Source organism: Harpia harpyja, chromosome 2 (genome assembly GCF_026419915.1).
Source record: "Harpia harpyja isolate bHarHar1 chromosome 2, bHarHar1 primary haplotype, whole genome shotgun sequence".
NCBI lineage: Eukaryota > Metazoa > Chordata > Aves > Accipitriformes > Accipitridae > Harpia > Harpia harpyja.
In genome coordinates, this window is record NC_068941.1 from 25,798,756 (window position 1) to 25,822,055 (window position 23,300).

The 23,300-nt window shown below is 39.5% G+C and overlaps 1 protein-coding gene across 3 annotated transcripts in view; it reads right to left on the reverse strand.

Annotated features, from left to right (window-relative positions):
• The window catches only part of PRKG2 (protein kinase cGMP-dependent 2), a 36,521-nt gene that overhangs the window by 7,292 nt on the left and 5,929 nt on the right, over window positions 1–23,300 (reverse strand). Inside the window, exons 3-11 of one of the 3 annotated variants that reach the window (XM_052773646.1) lie at window positions 14,832–14,998; window positions 12,998–13,111; window positions 10,053–10,158; window positions 8,749–8,812; window positions 7,350–7,427; window positions 6,202–6,296; window positions 5,324–5,392; window positions 1,162–1,260; window positions 116–266 (exon numbers count right to left, since the gene is read on the reverse strand). In XM_052773646.1, the coding sequence (XP_052629606.1) occupies window positions 116–266; window positions 1,162–1,260; window positions 5,324–5,392; window positions 6,202–6,296; window positions 7,350–7,427; window positions 8,749–8,812; window positions 10,053–10,158; window positions 12,998–13,111; window positions 14,832–14,998 (943 nt within the window). Of the gene's footprint in view, window positions 1–115; window positions 267–1,161; window positions 1,261–5,323; window positions 5,393–6,201; window positions 6,297–7,349; window positions 7,428–8,748; window positions 8,813–10,052; window positions 10,159–12,997; window positions 13,112–14,831; window positions 14,999–23,300 lie in introns of those variants that run through there. The other 2 variants (XM_052773654.1, XM_052773660.1) reach the window with 2 other exon arrangements.

Here is a 23,300-nt window from a genome sequence, read left to right on the forward strand (position 1 = left end):
TCTCTGCTTGAGCGGCACAAGCATGCAGAATATTAAAATCCTTCACGATTTTCAGTGGTTAAATCAATCATCTAAGACAGAGAACTACTTGAATATGTTTAAAACAAACTCTTACAAGCTCAACCCTTCCGAACCCACCAACACCCAGAGTTGTGACAACTTCTAAATTCTGGAATGGGGAAGGAGGGAACTGGGCTACTTTTTCCTTCAGCTCTATCATCTCCAAAGACACCTCTTTGGTTAACTGTCCACAGAAGGATCTTCCTCTGCATTAAGAAAATTAACACAGGTTAGTGCTTTCCTTGCCAGCAACCTGTATCACAGTACTCTAATACTCCTATAAAAAAATAAAAGAAAAGCCATCTTATTTCCTAACAGAATCTTAATTTTATTTTATGCAGAAGCACTTTCTTTCTGGACATCCTATGGAAGTAAATTAGAAGTGAAATGCTACTGAAGTTCACTGAGTACAATCAAACAGTATTTTATCAAGAGCTGATCCATGGTGAGGTTCCTAATTATGCAGTCAGCTGCAAAACTTTGGGCACTCCAAGTTGGAGAACCAATTCCTGAAGGACTGTGTACCAGTTCTAGTAGAATGATCAGAAATAAAAATGCAGCTATATTTCTAAACAGAAGAAAAACATACTCTGTTAATCTTCCAGTAGTGCTCGGATTGAAATCAGAGGCAGATAAACTAAAAGTGTGGTCTAAAAGCTAAAAGCAAACTCTTTAATAGCACCAGTGCTACACTGAAACATTAGAAATAAACTGCTTCTTTTATGTCTACTTATTTCTCTTTGAAATGGCAATTTGTCTTTTGTACAGTAATACAGTTTCATTAACTCAATCTGGAGTCAAATTTACCATCAGAATGCAAAAAATTATTTGAGCACACTTTCACTTCTTTTCTGTACTCAGTTTTCTTGGGATAGAGTGAATTCTTGGTTGGGAGTCAATATACTGAGGTTCTATGTAATTTCTGTTTCAGAAAAAAATTCTTGGACTCTATAAACATATCCAGCCAGTTTTATTACAGTGATTGCTACCATTTCTAGGGCCCCACCTCCATCAACTACTATCCATGATTTTACTTACATATCTATCACCCTTTTTTATGATTACCTACTAAAGATGTGCCTAAGAAATGATCTGACTTACTTTGCATGTCGTTTTTCATCAGCCCGGGCCAGCTTAGCCACATAACCTTCAAGGTAAGTTTGGAGCTCCTCGTAAGTTCCAACAATTTGATTAAATGTCCTAAAACCATGAATGAAACAGTATAAACATAGAGTGGAAAGAGAAGAAAACAGTATCTGTGCTGCTGCACCAAGGCTTTACATTGCCTCTAAGTCATGACCCAGACTGAGCTTTACACTATCACTTTGACAGTATAAATTTTAAGAGCTTTGAAGAGGCGGTAACCAGCTGAAGTACCAAACTTGTTTTGCCAGAGGGTAGGGGGACAGAGTGCCTGATCTCCTCAAGTCATTTCATGTTATGTTTAAGTAATTTGGAGCAGGCTGGGTGTACTTTGCCGCCTACATACACTATGGTTATTAAGTGTGGTTCCAACATCCCTACCACAGGAACCAGGTTGGCATGAGTCCAGGCTATCAGTCCTTCTGTCCCAATGGATAGAGCTCTTGGTGCACAGTGCCAGAGTGCTTGAGATCACCTCTCCTACTTCAGAGGTGAGTAACAGCACTGTGGGAAGAATAGACTTAGAACAGACTATTTCAGTTGGAAGGGACCTACAACGATCATCTAGTCCAACTGCTTGACCACTTTGGGGCTGACCAAAAGTTAAAGCATATTATTAAGGGCATTGTGCAAATGCCTCTTAAACATTCACAGGCTTGAGGCATTGACCACCTCTCTAGGAAGCCTGCTCCAGGGTTTGACCACCCTCTCGGTAAAGAAATGCTTCCTAAAGTCCAGTCTAAACCTCCCCTGGTGCAGCTTTGAACCACTCCCATGCATTCTGTCACTGAATACAAGGGAGATAGATATCTGCACCTCCCTCTTCACTTCCCCTCCCCAGGAAGCTGTAGAGAGCAATGAAGTTGCCCCTCAGCCTCCTTTTCTCCAAACTATACAAGACCAGAGTCCTTAGCCACTTCTCATAGGACATTCCTTCCAGCCCTTTCACCAGCTTTGTTGCCGTCCTCTAGATGCATTCAAGTACCTTAACATCTTTCTTAAATTGTGGGGCCCAGATGCTGAATACAATGGGATAATCACCTCTTTTGACTGACCGGTGTTTGATGCACCCCAGGATGCCGTTTGCCCTCTTGGCTGACAGGGCACACTGTTGGCTCATATCAAGCCTGCTGTCAACCAGCACCCCCAGATGCCTTTCTGCAGGGCTGCTCTCCAGCCAATTCTCTCCCAATTTATACTCTGTCCTGGGTGCAGAATCCGGCACTTGGACTTGTTAAATTTCGTCCCATTAATCATTGCCCAATGCTCCAGTCAGTCTAGATCCCTCTGCAAGGCATCTTGTCCCTCAAGAGAGTCAAAGCACCTCCCAGTTTGGGATCATCAGCAAACTTGCTAATGGTGCATTCAACTCCTGCATCCAGATCACGGACAAAAATATTGACCAGAACTGGCCCTAGTACTGAACCGTGAAGAACACCACTGGTGACCGGTTGCCAGCCAGATGTAGCCCCATTCACTACAACCCTTTGAGCTCTGCCCTTCAGCCAGTTCTTCACCCAGCGCACTGCGTACCTGCTCATCTCACAGCTGGACAACTTGTCCAGAAGGATGCTGTGAGGGACAGTATCAAAAGCCTTACTAAAATCCAGAAAAACTACATCCACCACCTTCCCTTCATCCACTAGGCAAGTGACCTTATCACAGAAGGATATCAAACTGGTTAAACAGGACTTTCCCTTTGTGAATGCATGTTGACTGCGCCTGATGATTGCATTGTTCTTTAAATGCCTTTCAGTAGTACCCAGTATGATCATCTCCATAATTCTTGCAGGAACTGAGGTTAGACTAACAGGTCTATAGTCCCCTGGGTCTTCCCTCACGCCCTTCTTGTAAATTGGAATAACTTGGGCTAGCTTCCAGTCAGCAGGGACCTCCCCAGACTCCCAAGACCTTCCGTAGGTGATCGAGAGGGGTCCTGCCGTAACATCCACTAGCTCCTTCAGTGCTCTGGGAGGAATCCCACCAGGCCCCAGGGACTTGGGAACATTCAGCTGGTACAGCGGGTCCCTTACGATTTCAGTGCCCACAAATGGAAAGTCACCGTTCCCACACTCGTGGTCCTCCAACTCAGGGGACTGGGCAGCCCAAGGTCTATCTGTATTACTAAAGACTGAGGCAAAAAAAGCATTGAATGCCTCTGCTTTTTCTTCATCCCTATTCGTCAGGTGACAGGCTTCAACAAGTAGCGGTCCAATGTTTTCTTTAGACCTCTTGCTATTAACATACTTTAAAAAGCCTTTCTTGTTGTCTGACACAACACTGGCCAGTTTCAACTCTAATTGAGCTTTGGCCTTTTGTGTCTTCTCCCTGCATATAAGAACCACAGCTCTGTAATCTTCCTGCGAAGCCTGACCTTGCTTCCAGAGATCATACAATTGCTTTTTCCTCTTGAGCACCACGAGGAGTTCCCTGTTCAGCCAAGCTCGTCTTCTGGCCGGCTTGCTTCACTTATGACACAGTGGGATCGCCTGTTCCTGTGCTTCTAAAAGGTTGTTCTTAAAGACTGACCAGCACTCATGGAGTCCTAAGCCCTCAAAGGCAGCTTCCCAGGGTACTGTGCTAAATAGCTCCCTGAATAGCTTAAAGTTTGCTTTCTTGAAATCCAGCATAGCAACTCTGCTGTCCTTTTTTCTCATTACACCAAAAATTTTAAACTCAACCATTTCATGATCACTGTGGCCAAGACAGCCACCTACCATGGCATCCCCCACAAGTCCTTCTATTCACAAATAGCAAGTCTAGGAGGGCAGCTTTCCTAGTTGCCTCACTGAGTACCTGTGACAAGAAGTTATCTCCTACAAACTTCAAGAATTTCCAAGACCTGCTTGTCACAGCAGTGTGATATTTACAGCTGATGTCTGGGAAGTTGAAATCTCCCATATGGACAAGGGCTACTGATCCAGAAATTTCTCCTAATTGCCTATAGAGTAATTCATCACTGCTTACATCCTGGCTGGGTGATTGGTAGTAGACACCCACTACAACATTTGCTTTGTTTTCCATCCCCCTAATCCTCACCCAGAGGCTCTCAACCACATCATCACTAACTGTAAGGGCTGTACAATCAAACCTCTCCCTTACATATAGTGCAACACCTCCACCTTGCCTGCCCTGCCTATCCCTCCTGAACAGCCTGTAGCCCTCCATCCCAGCACTCCAACTGTGGGACTCATTCCACCAAGTCTCACTAATACCTATGATATCATAGCTCTGGGAGCTGATCAACACTTTCAGTTCATCCTGTTTGTTTCTCATACTGCATGCATTGGTGTACAAGCATTTCAGATATGCTCCTGAGCCCTCTGTGCTCCCAGGACCAGTGTAAATGTTCCCACTAGCATTGCCACCCTCTGGTGCCATGACAACCCTTGGTTTACCTACTGCAATCCTGTTGGTATCCCCTTCCCCTAGAACACACCAGCTTTGGCATGTTTCTCTGCAACCTATTTAAACAAGCTAAAGAAGAGAAGAAGAAAATGCATTCACAGCCCAAGATGCCATTTCCTGGGTTGGGGTAGAATCTTAGCCCTCAGTGGGAGCCCTTTTGGGATTCAACAAGGAAAAGGATGGTGGCTGTCTGCATTCCAAGTAAGCATCCTTACAACTAGCCCTGAGAAATGCAGGTTTGCTGTTTCACTTTCCACTGGGAGCTTCCTTTCTTTTACCTTCCATCTGTTCCATTCTTTTCCACTTTAGGAAGTGTAAAATTGGCCGCTACCCGACAAAGCCATGAATTTGGCTGCATGTCCCCCTTGACAAAAAGACATCCTGAAACCAGGGACACGCAGGGGGCTTTTGTTGTTCCCTGAGCCAATGAACAGCACTTAACAAATGTGAAACATCACCACCACAAGGAGAGAAAGAGAAGAATAAATCTGAACTAGTCTTAAGCTTCTCTGCTCCTGCACCTTCTGTCAGTCTCTCTTCATTAAGTTTTTGTTTAAAGCATAGCCACAGCTCAGTATTCCAAAAGCGTAACCACTCGTTCAGTATTCACTTAAAAAAACATTGTGATAGTGCCTACAGTGAAGTCACGTCTTATTGTTAACCTACTGAAGAAGGATGCAAGTCTTTCATTAAACTGTAGCATGATACTTACTCTCTATCTATAACGAGGCATTCCACATTGTATTCATCTGCAATAACGTTTGCTGATCTGACATCATCCCTAAGAATTGAAACAGATTAGAAGAATTCAGAAGCACATAAAAATCCTCAAAGTACCTCACACTGTACTTATGGAGGGTTACAGCTGTTATAGGAGAAACTCCTTGAAGACCTCTGTAGTGTGTATCTGGATTAATATTGCTGAACCAAATACACAATTATAACATTTTACTAGTCATTATTATTGTCTAGCACAGTATTTTTTCCAGTTTCAATAGGGTTTGGATCATGACATCCTTTAGCAACCTTCCAAGAAATTAGGATGCAATGTCATTAGCATTACATCAGGACTTACTACTCATTTCTGAAATAGTCCTCAGATATAAAACATTCCAGAGACCAAACGATCCCTACTCAATCGCCCACATAAATATGTGCTACATGAGCTATTTAGCTCATAGGTCATATCTTCTCTGCACTCCTTTTCTCTGTTTCTTACTATCATGGGCACCAGCACAGAAACAACAGCTCAGTCCAGTAATGATGGAATTTATCCATGCTAGGAGTCATAAAGAGCCTGGCACAAGTTTTCATCACAGCTTTTACTGAAATATAAACAATAAGCAACAATGCAGAGAGGGCCAACATTTGACTTTTTCAGGGAAAACCAATGGTAGATGACAGTGTATACTTTCAAGTCCTCTCTGCAAAAACCAAAACATTATGACAAATTCAGCTACTGCCTTCACCTGTTGACTTTACAATCAAAACAAAGATTTTATTCAAAACAGCCATGAGTTGTATAATCTGACATATAGTGATAGGTCCATTGAAATACTATACATTGTGAATCAGACAATGTGAACTAACCTAATGAGAGCCTTTTCTCCAAAGTAATCTCCTTTATGTAGATTTTTAATCAGCTGAGGCTGCAAGTGATCTGCAGAACTCTGGGTAACTATCACCTAGAAAGTACAGGAACAAAAATTTAGCAAAGTAAGTTTCAAAGTATTGCGTAGTTTTCCCTTCTTTTCTGTGTATTTCATAAATGTCTTAAACTCAGTAATGCTGCATAAAGAGTTACAAATTCATATAATTACTCCCTCTTCTCAAAAATTAAACCACCAAACATTCCCTGACACCTCTCTGTTTTTTTCTGAGAGATGAAAAAATGAATATATTCATTACTGCCCACCCCCCAATTTTCTCCTTATACCTTTTAAAACAAAGCAAAATAAATGGCATTTTAATAAAAAACTGAAAAATACTTCAGTTCCCACAGTGGGCAGCCATCATATGAGCTTTTTGTCTTCTCAGCTAAACAGATAGCCTCCAGAAACATTAACTAACATTTCCCCGCTCATGATACTCCGCTTCCACAGTAGCACACATTCTGCTGATGCCCACACCCATTAGCAAAAAACAAACCAGAATATCTCCAGACACAGACATGTTTTGAAAACTTGAAACCCCTACTGGAAGTTTATTGATTAAAATTCTCCTGATTTGATTCTTTGAAGTCCTGTGTCAGCCTCCAACGTAACAGCTGATGGATAAGTGCTGCTGCCTTACCCCTCTGGGACTAACAAATGAGAGGAATAGACCCTGTGTCACCTAGAAGGCCATTCTCCATTAAACCTAGGACTCCGTTATTTCTTAGATATTTCACAAGTCTATGTTTTGCCCATCAGATATTGAAACATCCAGGAGAAGACATAGGATCAAATCTCATTTACAAAAAATTGACTTTACATCTCTGCTACAGTGTCAAGAGACTTCAGGACATACTTTAATTACATTATAATTAGAACAGTATAACATGGGTTCATTGCGAATGAAAATTAGGCTCCCTGAATCTCTGAAATGCTGCTCCAGGCCTTTATCACAGTACTGTGAACTTAACAGCATCCTAAAAACCTCTGCACAGATTTTACTGAAGACCATACCCCTCAAAGGTAGCTTTTGAAATACAGGTATTTGTATATGTTACTTTATAAGTTAGGTTTATTATACCTTACCTTTCCTTTTGCTATTATAAAGAAGGTATTTCCTTCTTCTCCTTCCCGAATAACATAATCTCCCTTGTCATAGTACTCCTGTTGCGGGGGGGAAAGAGAGACAATACTGTCCAATATATCATTAGCCTCTTTGAAAATTCTGATTATTATGCAGTGTTCTTAATACATCTGGATGTTCTATTGATGTTTAACTTCCTAACTCCTGCATATGTTGCATCCCATAATAATATGCAAACATTCCACTGTGTAATGTATGGTGGACAATCTGTAACATATCTTAATGCAGCACCACGTTATTTGTTTAAAAAAATATTAACTGGTATCATCCTTGTGAAGCAGGGGAAAACAAGGAAAAAAAAGTATCAAGAGCTCTTAAAAGAGTTCTAAATTAAAATCCCATTTCCGAAAGTAATTTTGGGCTTGACACCTCAGTGGGAATGCCTAAATCATCTATTGCAAGCTACCAAAGCACCAACTTTTCTGTCTCTGCTAGGGAAACCTGCCTTTATTAAGTAATTGTTTAACTTTCAATCAAGCATTTTTTCCATGTTAACTTTCAGCTTTGTGATCTGTTCCTCAAAAACAACCGCCTCATTTTTTTCTCCTCTGATTGTTTCCTAAAAGTTCTCCCTTATCAGGAATCCCACAAAAAAAAAAAAAGTCACTGCTTAGGATACTGCTGTGCTAAGGCCATTTGCCATTTCACATAATTAACACCATGATCTCCTCATCTTCTTGTGCTATGGCCATGCATCACTATCTGCCTCCATCAGCTTGTTGGGTCTGAGGCTCTTAGTTTTCTGAGGAACTTTTGTTCTCCATTTGCAGAACTGTCTCAAGACTGGGGTTCCTACACACTTTGCCTATACAAAAAGCATTAATAGTTACCACTGCTCTTGGAAAACACCACAGCTATGATCATGTATCAAGCCTTTAAGCTCCAAAGGCTGCTGGCATATGCAGCCCTAAGACACACAGATATCTGGCTGGTTTCATGTGTTGCAGTCCTAAGGCCTTTTTCCCCTTATATTTTGCAGTGTATGTGATCCAAGGCATATGAAAGTATTACATGTCCACGTTGCAAACAGGTAAAGCGTGATTACCAAAAAAGAGTTAGAGACCCGGTCAGCAACTTTGTGCTTAATCTTAATAAAGGCTAGATTATAGATCCTCTTACCTACTTGCTTGACTCCTTCAATGCCAAAGATATAACTTACTTTTAGGCCACTAAATGTTATTATTTGCTGCCAACCTACAGTTCCACTCTGACCACTCCAAAACCACTGTCATATTAAAAAAAAGCTTCATTGTTTTTTGGTTTTGTTTTTACTTATTTATTCTTCTTTGTTATTTTGAAAGCTTACTGAATACTATTTAGAAAAACATAACAGTTTCTTACCACCTCCAGGCAGTCCGTGATCTTGGTTAATTTATCTTCAGGTAAGTTTTTCAACAGGGACACACTTCCAGAAAACAGAAATGCAAAACAAAAAAACCCCCCAAAAGTAGTTATTAGCACTTTTTTCATGATGTCTTCTCACCTATACAATTTGTACAACCACATTTTATAACTAGCTAAACTGGTGGTGCATTGTATACAACTAAATCTTAATTTGGAAGGTTCAAGCATTCTCATCTTGTTTTTTAGATAAACAGAACTTGCACAACTTACAACTTAGAAACATGGCAAACGTTGGTCAGTTTGTAAATCAACTTTGTATTTCAGTAGGGGAAAAAACTCCAGCGGGCACATGAACTAATTTCAAAATTCAGTCATACAAACCCCATTAACTGTAAAACCAAGACATTATAGTAATCTAATAATATATTTTCAAATGTACTGCAGAGACTGTAAAATCAGACAAAGGTAACAACTTCGGTACTACTTGGACAACTATTAAAAGAGAATCGAGCTACAGTGATGACTTAGTGAACCTGCTGGTAAGAATGAAAAAACTTCCCATCCTCAGCACTCGGACTTGTAAAAGTTAGGAAATCATAGTGCGCTCTAGCTACTCAGGCTCAGCAAAGAAGTATTTATAGAAATCAAAGATCGAGATTGATGCAAAAATACACAAGACGTTTTATGCATGGCCAGGCTTGATTTGAAGCCATAACAGAATAGTCATTCTTTGTTAAATAAAGAAAATATGAAACCAGCTAATTAGGGTTTGGCATCTCTAATTTGACCTTCTTCCTAATGAAAAGCACTGTACAACTCTCAGTGTTCCTGCAGGAGAGAGAATTATTCTACTCTCTGCAGATTTCCTAGTAATTTATGTTGGAATTAGTTCATAAATTGAGAGACATGCAGTTCTCATATTCAAGTCTCCAAGGGATGAGGAATATTCCTTAATCTACTCCAGCAGCAAATTAACTTCTAGTTGGAGGATTTATTTAACTCTATTTATTTAATATATTGTTTTAACTTCCAGCTGTGTAACCTTCTTATACATTTGTTCCATTACTTAAAATCATGCAAGCACCTATTGCTGTTTCCTAATGTAATACAAGAGAAAAACAATCAAAATGAGGAAAATGATTTTGTGAATCCTAAAAAAATCAAGAGAGGTAAATATTCAGGTTTTTGAGGCCCTTCGCATTAAGAGCGCCTCTTTCTCTCTCTAAGACAGGCGCAGTGTTGTTGTGCACCTTAGGAAGTAACCCAAACCAGTATTAGAAATAGAAATGCATTATATTTACCTTCTAAGGAAGTTTCTGTATTGCTCTTGTCTTGTTTGTGCTGTGACTCTCATGATATTTTGAAACACTTCTCTGTCCAATGCCCACGTTTTAACATTGGTGATTGCTGTAAGAGAACAAAAACCAACAACAAAATCAATGTTTCCGAATGATTTGATGGAAGACATTACAGTATCACGTCATGGTACAAGACAGACTAGCTCTTTCAAAATGCCAAAGGCCAAATTTTAAAATATTCAGCACCTACTGCTATCAGGCTTTTAAAAGAATTCAGCTCCCACTTAAACAATGCTCACTAAAGTAAGGCATAGCTTTCCAAATGGTTCCTCCACAGAGCACTTTCCATGCAACTCCACAGGCTGAGTAACCTTGAAAACCTAGCTATTTACTATGAGCACAAACAGGGCTGAATGCTTATGAATATCTACTCCTAATCATGGACAGTCATTGCACTCAAAAGCTGCAATGTAATCTGCAAAGGAACTGATTTGAAAGAAACAAAAACTTGGCTGAAGTTTTTCAAAATTTATGAGGTATGTTGAATACTATGGCTTGAATCCATCTCTAATTCAGATTACATGCAAAGGTTTGTGAGATATGCAATAAGATAGAAATAACAGAGGTCAAGAAATATATTTTATTTCAATTAATCCTGTGATCCTCGCACAGTTTTCTTCCAATGTAGCCATTTTATAAGGGAATAAAGGGTAATCAAAACATTAATGATTATATTTCAAAAGGTAATCAAAGTATTAATACAGTAAGCATGCATAAGATCCAGCATCAAAGATGCAAACCACTAAGTGGCCTCTGTGTGCAATCATTGACACAACAGAACACATTGAATTTTTTGGTTTTTAAGCAAAATAAGGTGATTGTATTTAATTTAATCTCTTCTTTTAAAAAATGCTATACCATATTCAGCAGTTTTCCTTCTGTCATAAGAAGGAACAAAACTGTGTTCTCTGGGATAAAGGAAAGCTACAGAAAAAATTAGAGCAATTGATTTCCTCAATTTATCATAAACAGAATCATTTTTACAGGAAAGAAAAATGCCAGGTTTAAAATGATACCCAGTCATTGTTCTTTGTACTTAACCCTGATATACACATATGCTCTTAACTGCCATTTATCAAAATAGCTCGAAAATATTTTGGATACTGTAAAGGAGAGCAAAGGTATTGCTTTGGTTTTGTTTTTCTCTTGAATAACATCTTTCAGTTTACTTTGCATGAAGAAACTATGGCAAGTATCCAAGCTATCACAAATGCATTTCCTGTATCTTGCACCTTAAGTAAATAAAGCAATTATATAGCTAGAAAAAAAGCCTGTTATCTCAAAAATGAGATAGAGAAAGAGAAATTCAGAAACATGAGTAAATCATGTTCTCAGTTTCAAATACAGCTACTGTATGTAAAGATGTTGCTGGGTAGCAGCAGCCGTTGAAATGCTGTCTGGCTAAAGTCCTTCATTTGTCAGTTTTCAAAGACTGCAGGTAAAGGGTGTCACTAGATCCAGCATCAAAAAAGTGTTTTCACATATGTATTTACTAGTCATGCTCAGTTATGGCATTGTACTGCTCTTCCTCCACAACAAGAAAGCTATGGGGGAGGGGCAGGTTTCTGCAGTGATTTTAAGTATTCAAACACCCTTTCTTGTCCGTAATTGGACAACTCTTGTCCTACCTCAAAACCAATTAATGTTAAATTCTAAAGCAGCATGACATCTTACTATGCAGAAACACTACTTTATAATGCTAATACTATACAGCAGGCAAAAAAGAAAAATAGGGAACATATTAAAGTAGAACAGCGTGCTAGTAAGAAAAATAATCACATTATTGATGCTGTTCTGTTTATCAGGCAGCAACAAAAACAGATTACATGTAATAACTTCCATCTGCACAGCCAGCAATGATTAAGTGCTTAAACTGGGTGCAGGAAGAAAGACCAGAAGCTTTTAAAGCAAACAACTTCTTGTTTTATTCCATTTGCTCCTTTTTAAGTCAACATGAACTCTTCATACTTACTGGTGGTTCAAAGTTCCTGCAGATTTAGACAAGAATAGAAATTAGCCTTCAAACACAAGTAATATTTATGGAATGGTGGAGAGTGGAAAAGTGATTAATTTAATCATATTTGGTCACTTACTGGTCTGTCAGAGAATGATTATGGCAGGTTAGAAAAGGAATCAAGGGGTACTTAACGGATGAATATCCAGTCTTATGCAGGAAGAGGGATATTTGTATCAGAGCAACACTTAACAACTCCATCCTGGTCAGCCAGTAAACACAAAGCAAGAGCCAGTATTTGCCTCAGAGAAGCAGCACATCTCACCTAGAAGTTTTATCTCTCTGACTACCACATTTGAAATCAAACTCAAATCTTCTCCCAAGTGCCAGTCGCAAATGCTAGGTGCAAATGGATCTTAGCAAGACTCAGTACCTTGATACAGAACTAAAAGAAGTACAAAAGCAACTAATTCCTACATATTATTTTATTTCCTCTTGAATTACACTTTATCTGCTGTATTAAAAATGCCATGGTTCTAATATCTTTTCAAACTCAGCGTAGTTTCAGCCTCAGGGTTGCATTTGACACAAGAACATAAGAGCCGAAGACCATTGCTGCTACTAAATTGTTCAACATTAAAACATAATCCTTCCGTAGCAGTTAGTTTGGTACAGATCTGGCTAACCAGCATACTTTAGAGATGCCTATTTATCAAAGGTCATGCTAGAGATGGAATTATATTCATAGCATAGTATTATTAGAGTTCCCAAGCAGAAAGAACTCAAGGAAGGAAACATGAGCTTACTGTAGATAATCAGGACATGCAAACATCTATTAAATGAAAACTTCAAAGGAAATCTGGATATAACAGGGACCTCACAAAAGTACCTAGTTTTCATTGTGATCAATGTTGTTATAATAAACCTCAGGTACCTTTCACAGAGGCTGTCCGTGTGCAGTTGTATAAAATGGCTAGTTCACCAAATGTCGTCCACACAGGTATTGAGGAGAGTAGTTTATTCTGCTGAAATACCTCCAGACTGCCCTCTGTCAAAAATCATCAGGATAATAGGTATTAAAACTGAGCTCAACTGCACAGAGTGAAGGGAAAACAAATCAATATATTTCTGGTTTCACCACTCCCTGGAACATAGGAATGGGAGCAACAATGCAAACAGTGCTTTGAAACACATGTACAAACCAGTAGAGATTTTTTTTTTTTTTTTAAACATATTGCTAATTTACAAATCTGCTCTGGAAGGGAGGGAAAGCTGAAATAAACTTTTCAACACTAAAAAGGCCATGGAAAAGGGTTATTCTAAATCCTGATGGGATAAACCTTTGCTACAACAAACCAATCAGTACCAGTTCAGATAGCCTAGTGTGGTGTAGACAAACAAGTCTTAAAATAGTGATCACAGGATAAATTACTCATGAGATTTTTCTGTTCATACACGTGCATGTGTATATATATGCAGAATGCAAAGAAGAGGGCAGAAAAATGAAAAGCACATTAAATCTTCCTTTAAGAAATTATCCTTGAGCCTTACTACAAACCTAGCAAAAGTCAAAGAAAGTCTGAATTTCTTCATAGGTTACGTCTCAAAAAAACCTTCCCTTAAACTTCTTAAAGTTTGGTCCTCTTCTCTCCAAGACACCCACTGACTCCTCAAAAAAGGTCTAATGTGCCAGAAAAATTTACAGTTGCACAATTTCTTCCTCATATTTCATCCGCTTTTCAAAATGTTATCATTTTATCTAGCAAAAATATGACTACCCCATTACAAATCCTACCTGCTCCTTCTCCCTGCACTATCTGTGTTATCCTAACACACCTACCATCAATTTTTCAAGCTAACCCATCCATATGAAGCCAGAAGACAGAATATACGCTTGCCAACATATACCAGTATGTTCCTGGCTTGAATATTCCTGCCTCAACAGAACATACTCCATACAGCATGAACTCTAATTCATATGAGCCTCTGGGCCTTCTAGTGGTTCAGAATTGATACAGTATGCAAATTAATTACAAATACTGATTTTTTTTTTTTTTATGGTGAGATGATGAGAGTATTGACACTAGGAGGAACTTTCAGGTGTTAAACTTGGGCTCCACCATGGCTGATCTGTAATTTGAGATTTGAGTATGCACACGGTAGCAGTCAGCACAGACAGCACAGACGACTGCAGTGAGATTACTTCAGACCTGTTGGCATTACTTTAGGAAAGTCTTCTTATCCTAAAGTTTGGGTTTTGTTCTGTGGTTTGGTTTTTTTCCCAGAAAAAACAAGCAGCTCTTTTTTTAAAAAAAAATCCAGGCTTTGAGAACAGTAAACTCAGACCTCATCTCTCAATTTCCCATACACAGAAAACTGGTGTAAACTCTCATGAATGTTGAAAAGTAAGTTTATTTCAGAAGTTGTCTCACCATTGAGCAGTTTTCTGTATTTTAAATTATACCTGCTCTTCTTTTGGAAAAGAAAGTGTTGGCTGTACCTACAACAGAAAGGATTTGCTGGCCTCTAGGCTTTCAGAAATGAAAGAAGTCATGAAATAGCATTAAATCAAGGTTCAAGTTTCTAAGGTGCTTTTTGTTACTCTCACTCTGTTTCATAAAATTCACAGGTAAAACTTGCATTGCCCTCAGCAGGCTAGTATAAATGATTTAAGAGCACAAACATCATCATTGTGGTTTCCTGCAACGACTTCTGAATTACTTTCCTGTTTCTTGCACTTGTGCATTGTACGAGTAAGCAGTATTCACCTTTGAGCACAAAAATGTGATTGCCCAGCTCTCCCTGTCTGATGATGTAGCTCCCTTGCTGGAAAGTCCTTTCATACATACATTCCACCATATCTCGGAGCTGGTGAGGCTCCAGTCTCTTCAAGAACTGATTTTTGTTCAGGGCATCCATGATAAGCTTCTTCTCACTGGTTTCAAACAAAAAAACAAAGTTTAAAAGACCCAGCATGGTTGGGGTATATTATTCACCAGGCATTCATTCCTCTCAAGGTGTTTCCTCTCATTTATAACACTCACATTGTTACAATACAAAAATCAGTTCTGTACTTACAAGTTAAAATTGTAACTATAGGGAATTGTGTTGGGTACAATGAATCATGATAGCTATAACCGTGGAAACCTCATATATTTTCTATCGAATTTTGTGTTTAAGAAATAACATTATGATTGAAACAATAGACAAAAGTGTAGCCAGGGGACTAGTTAATATAGGTAATTACAAAAGTGTAGTTAAGTGATTAACTAGTTCATAAGTTTTGCAGTTCTTTGCTCTTATGACTAGATGTTCCTGTACACTAGATGAGAACAATGTTGAAATTGACCACATGTGACTGAAATTGTGTTAAGCTTCAAGTTCAAAGAACAAGGACAAGAACAAGGACTTCAAGGATAGCTAGCAGAATCTCAAATGGGTCAGTGGTCATAAAAGCAGCCCTTCGACTCAAATGAATTCATCATTGCGAATGATCGGATGTAGGCAGTAGTATGATAATCACTAATAATAATTTTTATGCATATATATATTAATCTGATTAATATGTAATTATTACTCCATATAACCTGTTTGTGCTGAAGCTGTGGCATGCACATTAGGTGGAATTATCCCCCGTGCATCCAGTGCTGCAACAAACGAAGTGCCTGCTTCTTAACATCACATTGGTGTTAAGGAGTTTTATTCCGGATTTCAGTAACAACATGACCAGTACCACTGACAAATGTTACAATCCTTGCAATTAATATGTGTTCCATTAGCTGTGCCACACTATGGCCTCTCTCCTCCTGTGTGACCCCGCCTGCAGAAAGCATCAAGTTAGATGTAAAAAGGCTCCCAGTAGAAGACATGCTCCCCAGAAAGTTTTGCACTGTTTCTCACCATATTCTTTCCCCATGGCATGACTAAGGTATATAGCCTTGCTTATCTGAAGGAAAGAAATGTGCAAGTTATGTCTTCAAGTTATGCCTGTACAGGAATGGCAACTTGTTAAAAAAATCAGGTCCACTTTTCTAACATTCTCATATATTTTTTCTAACTGATGATGGTAGTAAGGTTAAAGTCAACACTGATGGTACTAATGATGTACTTAAGGAGTGATGTACTTAAGAAGACTACAAAGGTCTTGTGAAATAAGATACCCTTTGTATACATAAGGCATGCCTTGGTAACAACTATGCCCCAGAAGAAGAACTAAAAGACTGATAAGAAGGGAACATCCTACCCCAGGAGGCGCTGAAAGTTGAAAAACTGCTAACAGCCATGAAGTCAGCAAAGATCTTCAGTAACTGGGGGAAAGGTAAAGGCGGCAGGGGGAGATCACGACCACCGACTCAATTCAAGACCAAAAGACTTACTCCCCCCACTCTCCTTGAGCATCCGCTGCAGAATAAAAGAACACTGTACCTTTAATTCGAAGCCAGGAAAACTAGCCCAATAGAAACCGTGTTAGAGAAGCAACTACCAGTAATAGTTTTGGGGAAGAACTTTGGAAACTAAATATGTAAAACTAAACTGTATAAATTGCTTGCCCGTTTAGGTATGAGGTGTGGTAACTTTGTGGTTTACCACCTAGCCCCCATCTTTGCACAAACATGACCTGGAATAAAATATCTCTGCTCTGTGTGTATATTGGCGTTTCACACACTGGGTAAACGACCCCACTTTTGAGACAACATAGCTACTAAACAAACTTATGATCAGGACACGATCACAAGGTCAGCTTGCAAAGTACCCGTTGAATTATGTGAATCCCATAATTCACAAAATAAGACCAGGATCCAGGAGAGGTGTGTGTGGAGGTGGAGGATTAGTACTGATCCCTCCCACACTGCTCTTTGCCCTCCATCCACCCCCCTGCAAAACTCTTCCTACTTCTGCTGTGCCCGCTTCCTTTGCACAGACAACAACAAACAGCATAAATGCTCCTACCCGAGTAAAAATCTGTAGTAGTCTGCTCATGTGGGATGCCAAATACACTCTGTGTCTTTGAGAATGACCAGACATGAGACAATCTTTCCAAAGCAGGCCCTTTCCTCTACTGCTTTTAGGAATTTTTAGGGTATAATCAGAAGTAAAAATGTAACACAAGGGCTTGTGGATATAGGTATGCAGCCATTAACGCTGACCTCTTTGCATTCTGAAATTCAGCATTCAGGGAAATAAACTTATATCACACTTCGGTGATGCTACAGCAAACCGCACCTATCCCGAGTTGTTTTGTTAAAAAAGTTTTTGGAAAAGCTTCAGTGTATCCGTAAAAGTCAGACAAAAGGCATGTAAAGTAGGCACATCAGTGATCAAGGACTAGCCTGTCAGGGCCCTAAGGGCAGTAATAGGCCTTAACTACCCCTATCAGCCTCACTTGGGACCACAACCTCTGCCCATTGGCCTCCATATTCTATTTAAGCTCAGGTCTGGGCATTCAATTCTTGCCTGAGCTATGTTATGGAAATAATGGATTTTGGTTTTGTCTTCTGGATGGGTATTGGCCCAATATTTTAACTACTTTATTTCTGTCTCTTGGTTAGAGCTTGCATCTGATTGATCTCTTCTTCTGTGGGACTCCTGGTGGACCCTGTTATCACCACCCTGCTCTGCCTACCCTGTCCAGACCTTGTGGGATGGTGCCCTGGTTAGTGAGCACATTGTCTGTGCTGTAGTCACCCCCAGTTCACTTACTCTTGTGGAACAGCCCTGTTCTTGCTGCTCACTGAGACAGAGCCTCTGCATCATTTTCTGCAGTAGTAAACACATATAAATGGGTGAATTGTAAAGACAAGAACAGTCTATTTGAGCTGCTGGTGGAAGAGCCCAGTGGTTGGATTTTAAGAAGAAAATGTGGAAAAATCAACAGTGGATGAATCACTAATAATGCCTAACCAACCGAGACAAAGCTGGCTATACATATGTACTAGGCAATCTATGAGTTCTGATTGATTTGCATATGTCCTGGGTCAAGGGCTTCCTATAAAGCAGTGCCTTGAATCCATGCCAGAAATGAATGCAATTAAACAACTGCTGCATGGATGCAGCTTTTACGGACCTACAGAGTAGTTTTCCTTTACTGCTGAAGTGAAAGATAAATTCTGCCTTTAAGTCCCCGTGTTCCTAATGTGCATGTGTAAGGAACCTGCATAACAAAACAAACACCCTAACAGCATTTAAGGCCCACTCTTGCTTGTATTCATAAAACAATGCAAGATTATCATCAAAACTAGGTTATGTGGGAAAATCTCCTGAGGAAAATCCAAAAATGAACAGTCAGTAAAGGCAAGTAAGTAGACTTACAATATTACCAGCCATGTAATGACTGAAAATAAGTAAAGTTAATGAGATAAGGCAAGAAAAGTAAAATGCTATGGTGAGGACTGTGTTTAGAAACAGAGATCATAACTTAGCTTCTGCCGAAAGCAACAGGGTTATTAGAATATAAACTCTAACTTTGTTTTCTGCTAAAACCAACCTTGCTTATTTAATTCACCCTGGCCTGCATCATGCATACAATACTGCAATAAAATACAGTAATGGCTCATAAACTGATACTTAAAATGAGCACTAAAGCTTCCAGAACTACAGAACAGAAGACTATGCTGTTTTCAGAAAGTGCAGATGGCCACAGAGCGAAGGACACATGAGTATCATAACCATGGCTCAGGCTCTTGAAGCAGTTGCTTGCTCATTTCATGGGCATCCAGCACAGTATCTAACAGTTTTCTCTCCATTGTTTTCCTCGGCTTCTCCTATACCTGCTCCACTCTTGAGAACTGCTGCTGGAAATAACTAGATGTCCTGAAAGGACAGAAGACATTTAATCCCGTACTCGTGCCCGTCACTGTCCTGATAAATATTACTAAAAGGCTAAAAAGGGAGTGCACAGCTCCACACAACTGTTCTGGTGTTGAGGTATTTCTTGGTCCCACTGCTAGTAGGACTTTTCTTCACTGCCTAGGGCCAGCTTTGCCATAGCGTCCTTCTCTAGTCTTTGTTCCCCTCCCTGCTGTTAGCTCTTGTGGAAATGTTCCCCCTGCCCCTTTCAATACATTCCCAGTCAACCCCTAGAAACAGCACTTGACACTCTAAGAAGGGCTTTTTGTGAACAGGATTGGGAATTTATTCCCATCATTAGATAGATGTCATCTCAGGTACAAGGGTACAACATGTACTTTGCAGAGCAATGCTTTCTCTTAATATATCTTCCTGCTACTAAAGAGAGATTTTTGGTTACCCGCTGGCCTTGACTGGTAAAAGACATCAATGTCAAGTGTCAAGATAGTTCTTCCCCAACCAATAACAGAACTGGGTCATGATCCTGAGCCCATAATGGGAAGGGACTTGATATAGGCAGCTTAAATGCTGCTAATGGTGATAGCATGCTGTGGAAGGACACAGAAAAATGGAGAACCAAGTCCTACAGATACTGAGACACCTAGATTCTTAACACTGCAAAGGATAAGAGATTAAAAAAATTTCCATTTGAAAGACTGGAGAGATCTGCTGTCAAATACCATGTTCCAACTCTAAAATCTTCAGGTTTTAGTTAAATTTTCAATGCTCAAACTCCCATTAAGGAAAAACTCATATTTTTGGAAACTGAGATGGATCTATCCAACTAGCTCAAGAGATGAAATATATCCATGAGAAAACATCCACTCATACAGGATAGATCAAGAACCGTTGAAAGCTTCTAAAACTTTCATTAAAATCATTCATGCTGAGATACTCCAAACAAAAGTATGGCACTTAAAACCCTACTAAATGAATAGCATAAAATTGTGCCATTTGTTTTACAAATGTTTCTAAAAGGGACTGCTAACACTCTGGACTCAATGCAAATATAGCATGGAGCTTCCCTTCCTTCTGAAACAGCTCCTTTCACAACTGTGTAGCAACACTGCAATTGTCTTATGCAGAAGTGGGGCTGCATTAAGTCCTCTCTCTGTAAAGGGGAGGCAGCTACCTATATCAATGACTCTAAACACTTCTATAGACACTGTTAGGCTAAAGGATCAGTATTTTTTAATTACAGTGGACAGAATTCTGTAGACAGTGAAGGTTAGACTTTGTCCTTACATGTATGCCAACTGTCTGAATTTGACCTACTACAGTATTTACAGCCCAGGTAAGGAAACAAAATGTTTGTACCTTCCAGAATTTGGTTGTCTCGATAGCAAGGTGATGCTGGCTTAAACAAGTGCATGTGTATTGCAGGCTTATCTAACTGAGAGGCATAGTAGTGCTATGTCTAAAACAGTTTTGTAGTCGTTTTTTCACATCTGTTTGCTTCCAAAGTATTTGGAAGATCAAATAATACTTTGGCCACTATCGCATCGAAAGACGTATCTGCCCCCACCCCAGAAGTCTGAGCAAGATTTTTCACTATAACTTGATTTGTTGGAGAAAGCATAAATTCTTCCTTCTGTGACTATAATGTATGTTGCTTTATAAAATACATTTTCTATAAGGGTAGTTTAAAAAAGCATTCTGTCCAGGTCTAAGAGTTGTCACAGAGCAGCATCTAATGTTAAGCTGGCTGTAGCAGGAAAAAAATGTTATCTTGCAAACGACAAATACTTTAGGTATGATCTTCAAGATTTTTAAAAATTGATTATGCCACAGGAATTGAGGTTTCGTTAGTACCTTGCATATGTATTAACTCAAGTCACCCATACTTGCTGTACTGTAGTCCAAGATGTCTAGTCTTTCAAAGCCTAAGATATTTGAACAAAGTCACTTTGATCACTGCAAAGCACATGACAAGTACCCATTAATAAGACAGATTTAAGTTTCAGAACCTTAGCCAAAGGTTCAAAGACATGAACTCTTGGAGATGTTCTAAACTGTATATAAAACCAAAACTAGTCTGACCTGTCTTTTACATGACTACTTAGGCTAAAAAGAACATTAACACAAAGCATCACTAAAAAAACTCCAACAACAACAAAGACCACCTGCTGTAATGCCAATAATACAAGATCTTATTCCGCTACTTAACTGTCTTTCTGACAACTGGACCATGCTCTTGGACCTACATGTAAAACACAGGAAGGCTGGCACTTTATTTCCTACCAAGAGCTCAAGCTGGAAAATGGTTAATTGCAGAAAATTATGGGTAAAATATGAAGTTGAAGATAAGTTTAATATTCTAAGCAATTAAATTTTTAATGTCTGGAAGGATCTACTGAATACTTAGGATACCCTAGAAGTCACTTTTTCTTAATTCTAGCCCCTCTGATGATTTAGTATTCAAGAGATCAACTGTAAGATGATGGAGGAAAGGATGGGGGAATGGAATGATTTGAGTTGGAAGGCACCTTAAAAGATCATCTAATACAATGCCCCAGCCATGGGCAGGGACATCTTTCACTACTAGATCAGGTTGCTCAAAGCCCCGTCCAACCTGACCTTTAACACTTCCAGGGATGGGGCATCCACAAATTCTCTGGGCAACCTGTTCCAGTGCCTCACCACCCTCATCGTCAAAAGGCTTCTTCCTTATATCCAATCTAACCTACCCTCTTTCAGTTTAAAACTGTTGCCACTGGTCCTCTAACTACAGGCCTTGGTAAAAAGTCTTTCTCTGTCTTTCTTGCAAGTCCTCTTTATATACTGAAAGACTGAAATAAGGTCCCCTCAGAGGCTTCTCTTCTCTAGGCTGACCAACCCCAACTCTCTCAGCCTTTCTTCATAGGAGAGGTATTCCAGCCCTCTGATGATTTTTGTGGCCCTCCTCTGGACCCCCTCCAACAGGTCCATGTCTATCTTGTGCTGCAGGCACCAGAGCTGGACACAGTACTGCAAGTGGGGTCTCAAGAGTGGAGTACAGGGGGAGGATCACCTCCCTCAAGCTGCTGGTCATTATTCTTTTTATGCAGCCCAGGGTATGGTTGGCTTTCTGGGCTGCAAGCACACGTTGCTGCCTCATATTCAATTTAACATTCACCAGTTTCCCCAAGTCCTTTACTGCAGGGCTGCTGCAAGATATGTTTTTCTTCAGTCATAATCCTGCCTCCCATGAAACTCCCATAAACTCTTTAGTCAATTGAAATCATATATTTATGTTAAATTAATATTCTAGTATTAAAAATTGAAGATTTGGTTGCACATTCAAAATTGGTTTTACTTAGTTTCGCACTGGAGCTTGAGGAGCAACTTCTTTTTTTGTGTAGAACACAAGGCAAACTCTCTAATGCTAATTGCTCTGGCCAAGTTGGTACGCTTGCTAGCACTAGACAATCAAACAAATGATGAGTTCTAGTTCCTTCTCAAATTACTTACTCTAAGGACAATAATTAACAGGCAAATCCAAGCTTAATGGCCATCATGGAAGACAAGAATTTAAATGAAAATTCAAGAATGTGCAAGTACTAAAGAGAAGAAAACGAAGGTACAAACAGAATCATAGAAAAGCTGGAAATGGTGGGGAGGGGAGGGGAGGATGGTGTGCTCTTACTGCCAATGCAGTGCATACTTAAGCAGTCAGTTGTTTCCAGAGGAGTAAATATCAGAATAAATTTAGGAATGGTGTGTTCTAAATTGTTATGAATCTATGGGAGCCTTAGCAGTAACAATGACAATCTCTCTGAACCAGATTGTAAGAGATGAAAGGAGGGAAGAGAACTGCTCCTTTATCCTGTTATGTTACACTAAATCTTTTAGAAAGACAAGAAAACAGCTAAAAAGAAAATGTTTTTAGAAGTGCTAAGCCACTGAATCAAGAAGGCAAATTTCTAGCTCTGTTTCTATCGCATGATCAGCATTACACTTGGATTACTTAAGCTGCAATATTTGTTTTTGTTCTGAAAGGCAAAGTCTGTGCTGCACTTTGCTAATCAACTGGCTCTTCTCGCTTCAATCCTCAGTGCTGTCACAATTCTGTCTCTGAAAGCCATGTGGTGGACTGCAGTACAAGGATCATACCAAGGAGAAAACAGGTAATTACAAATAGAACACTCCTAAACCAAACAATTATTTAAACTGCCCAGGTACTTGTGATAAAATGTTAATAGAGTTCCCTTACTCTGGAAAAACACTGCTAGCTGAAGATTTCAGCTCCTTATGGTGACGCAGGCAGCCTTTCTGGTTCACAAGATGGCCTCTAATGTGCAATGCTGGACATGATGGATGAGAAACCAAGTCTGATGACTCTCAGGCCTACTCAAATGCGCCATGAATTCTTAACAAAACAATAAAGCTCCCCACAAATCTGAGGCACTTAA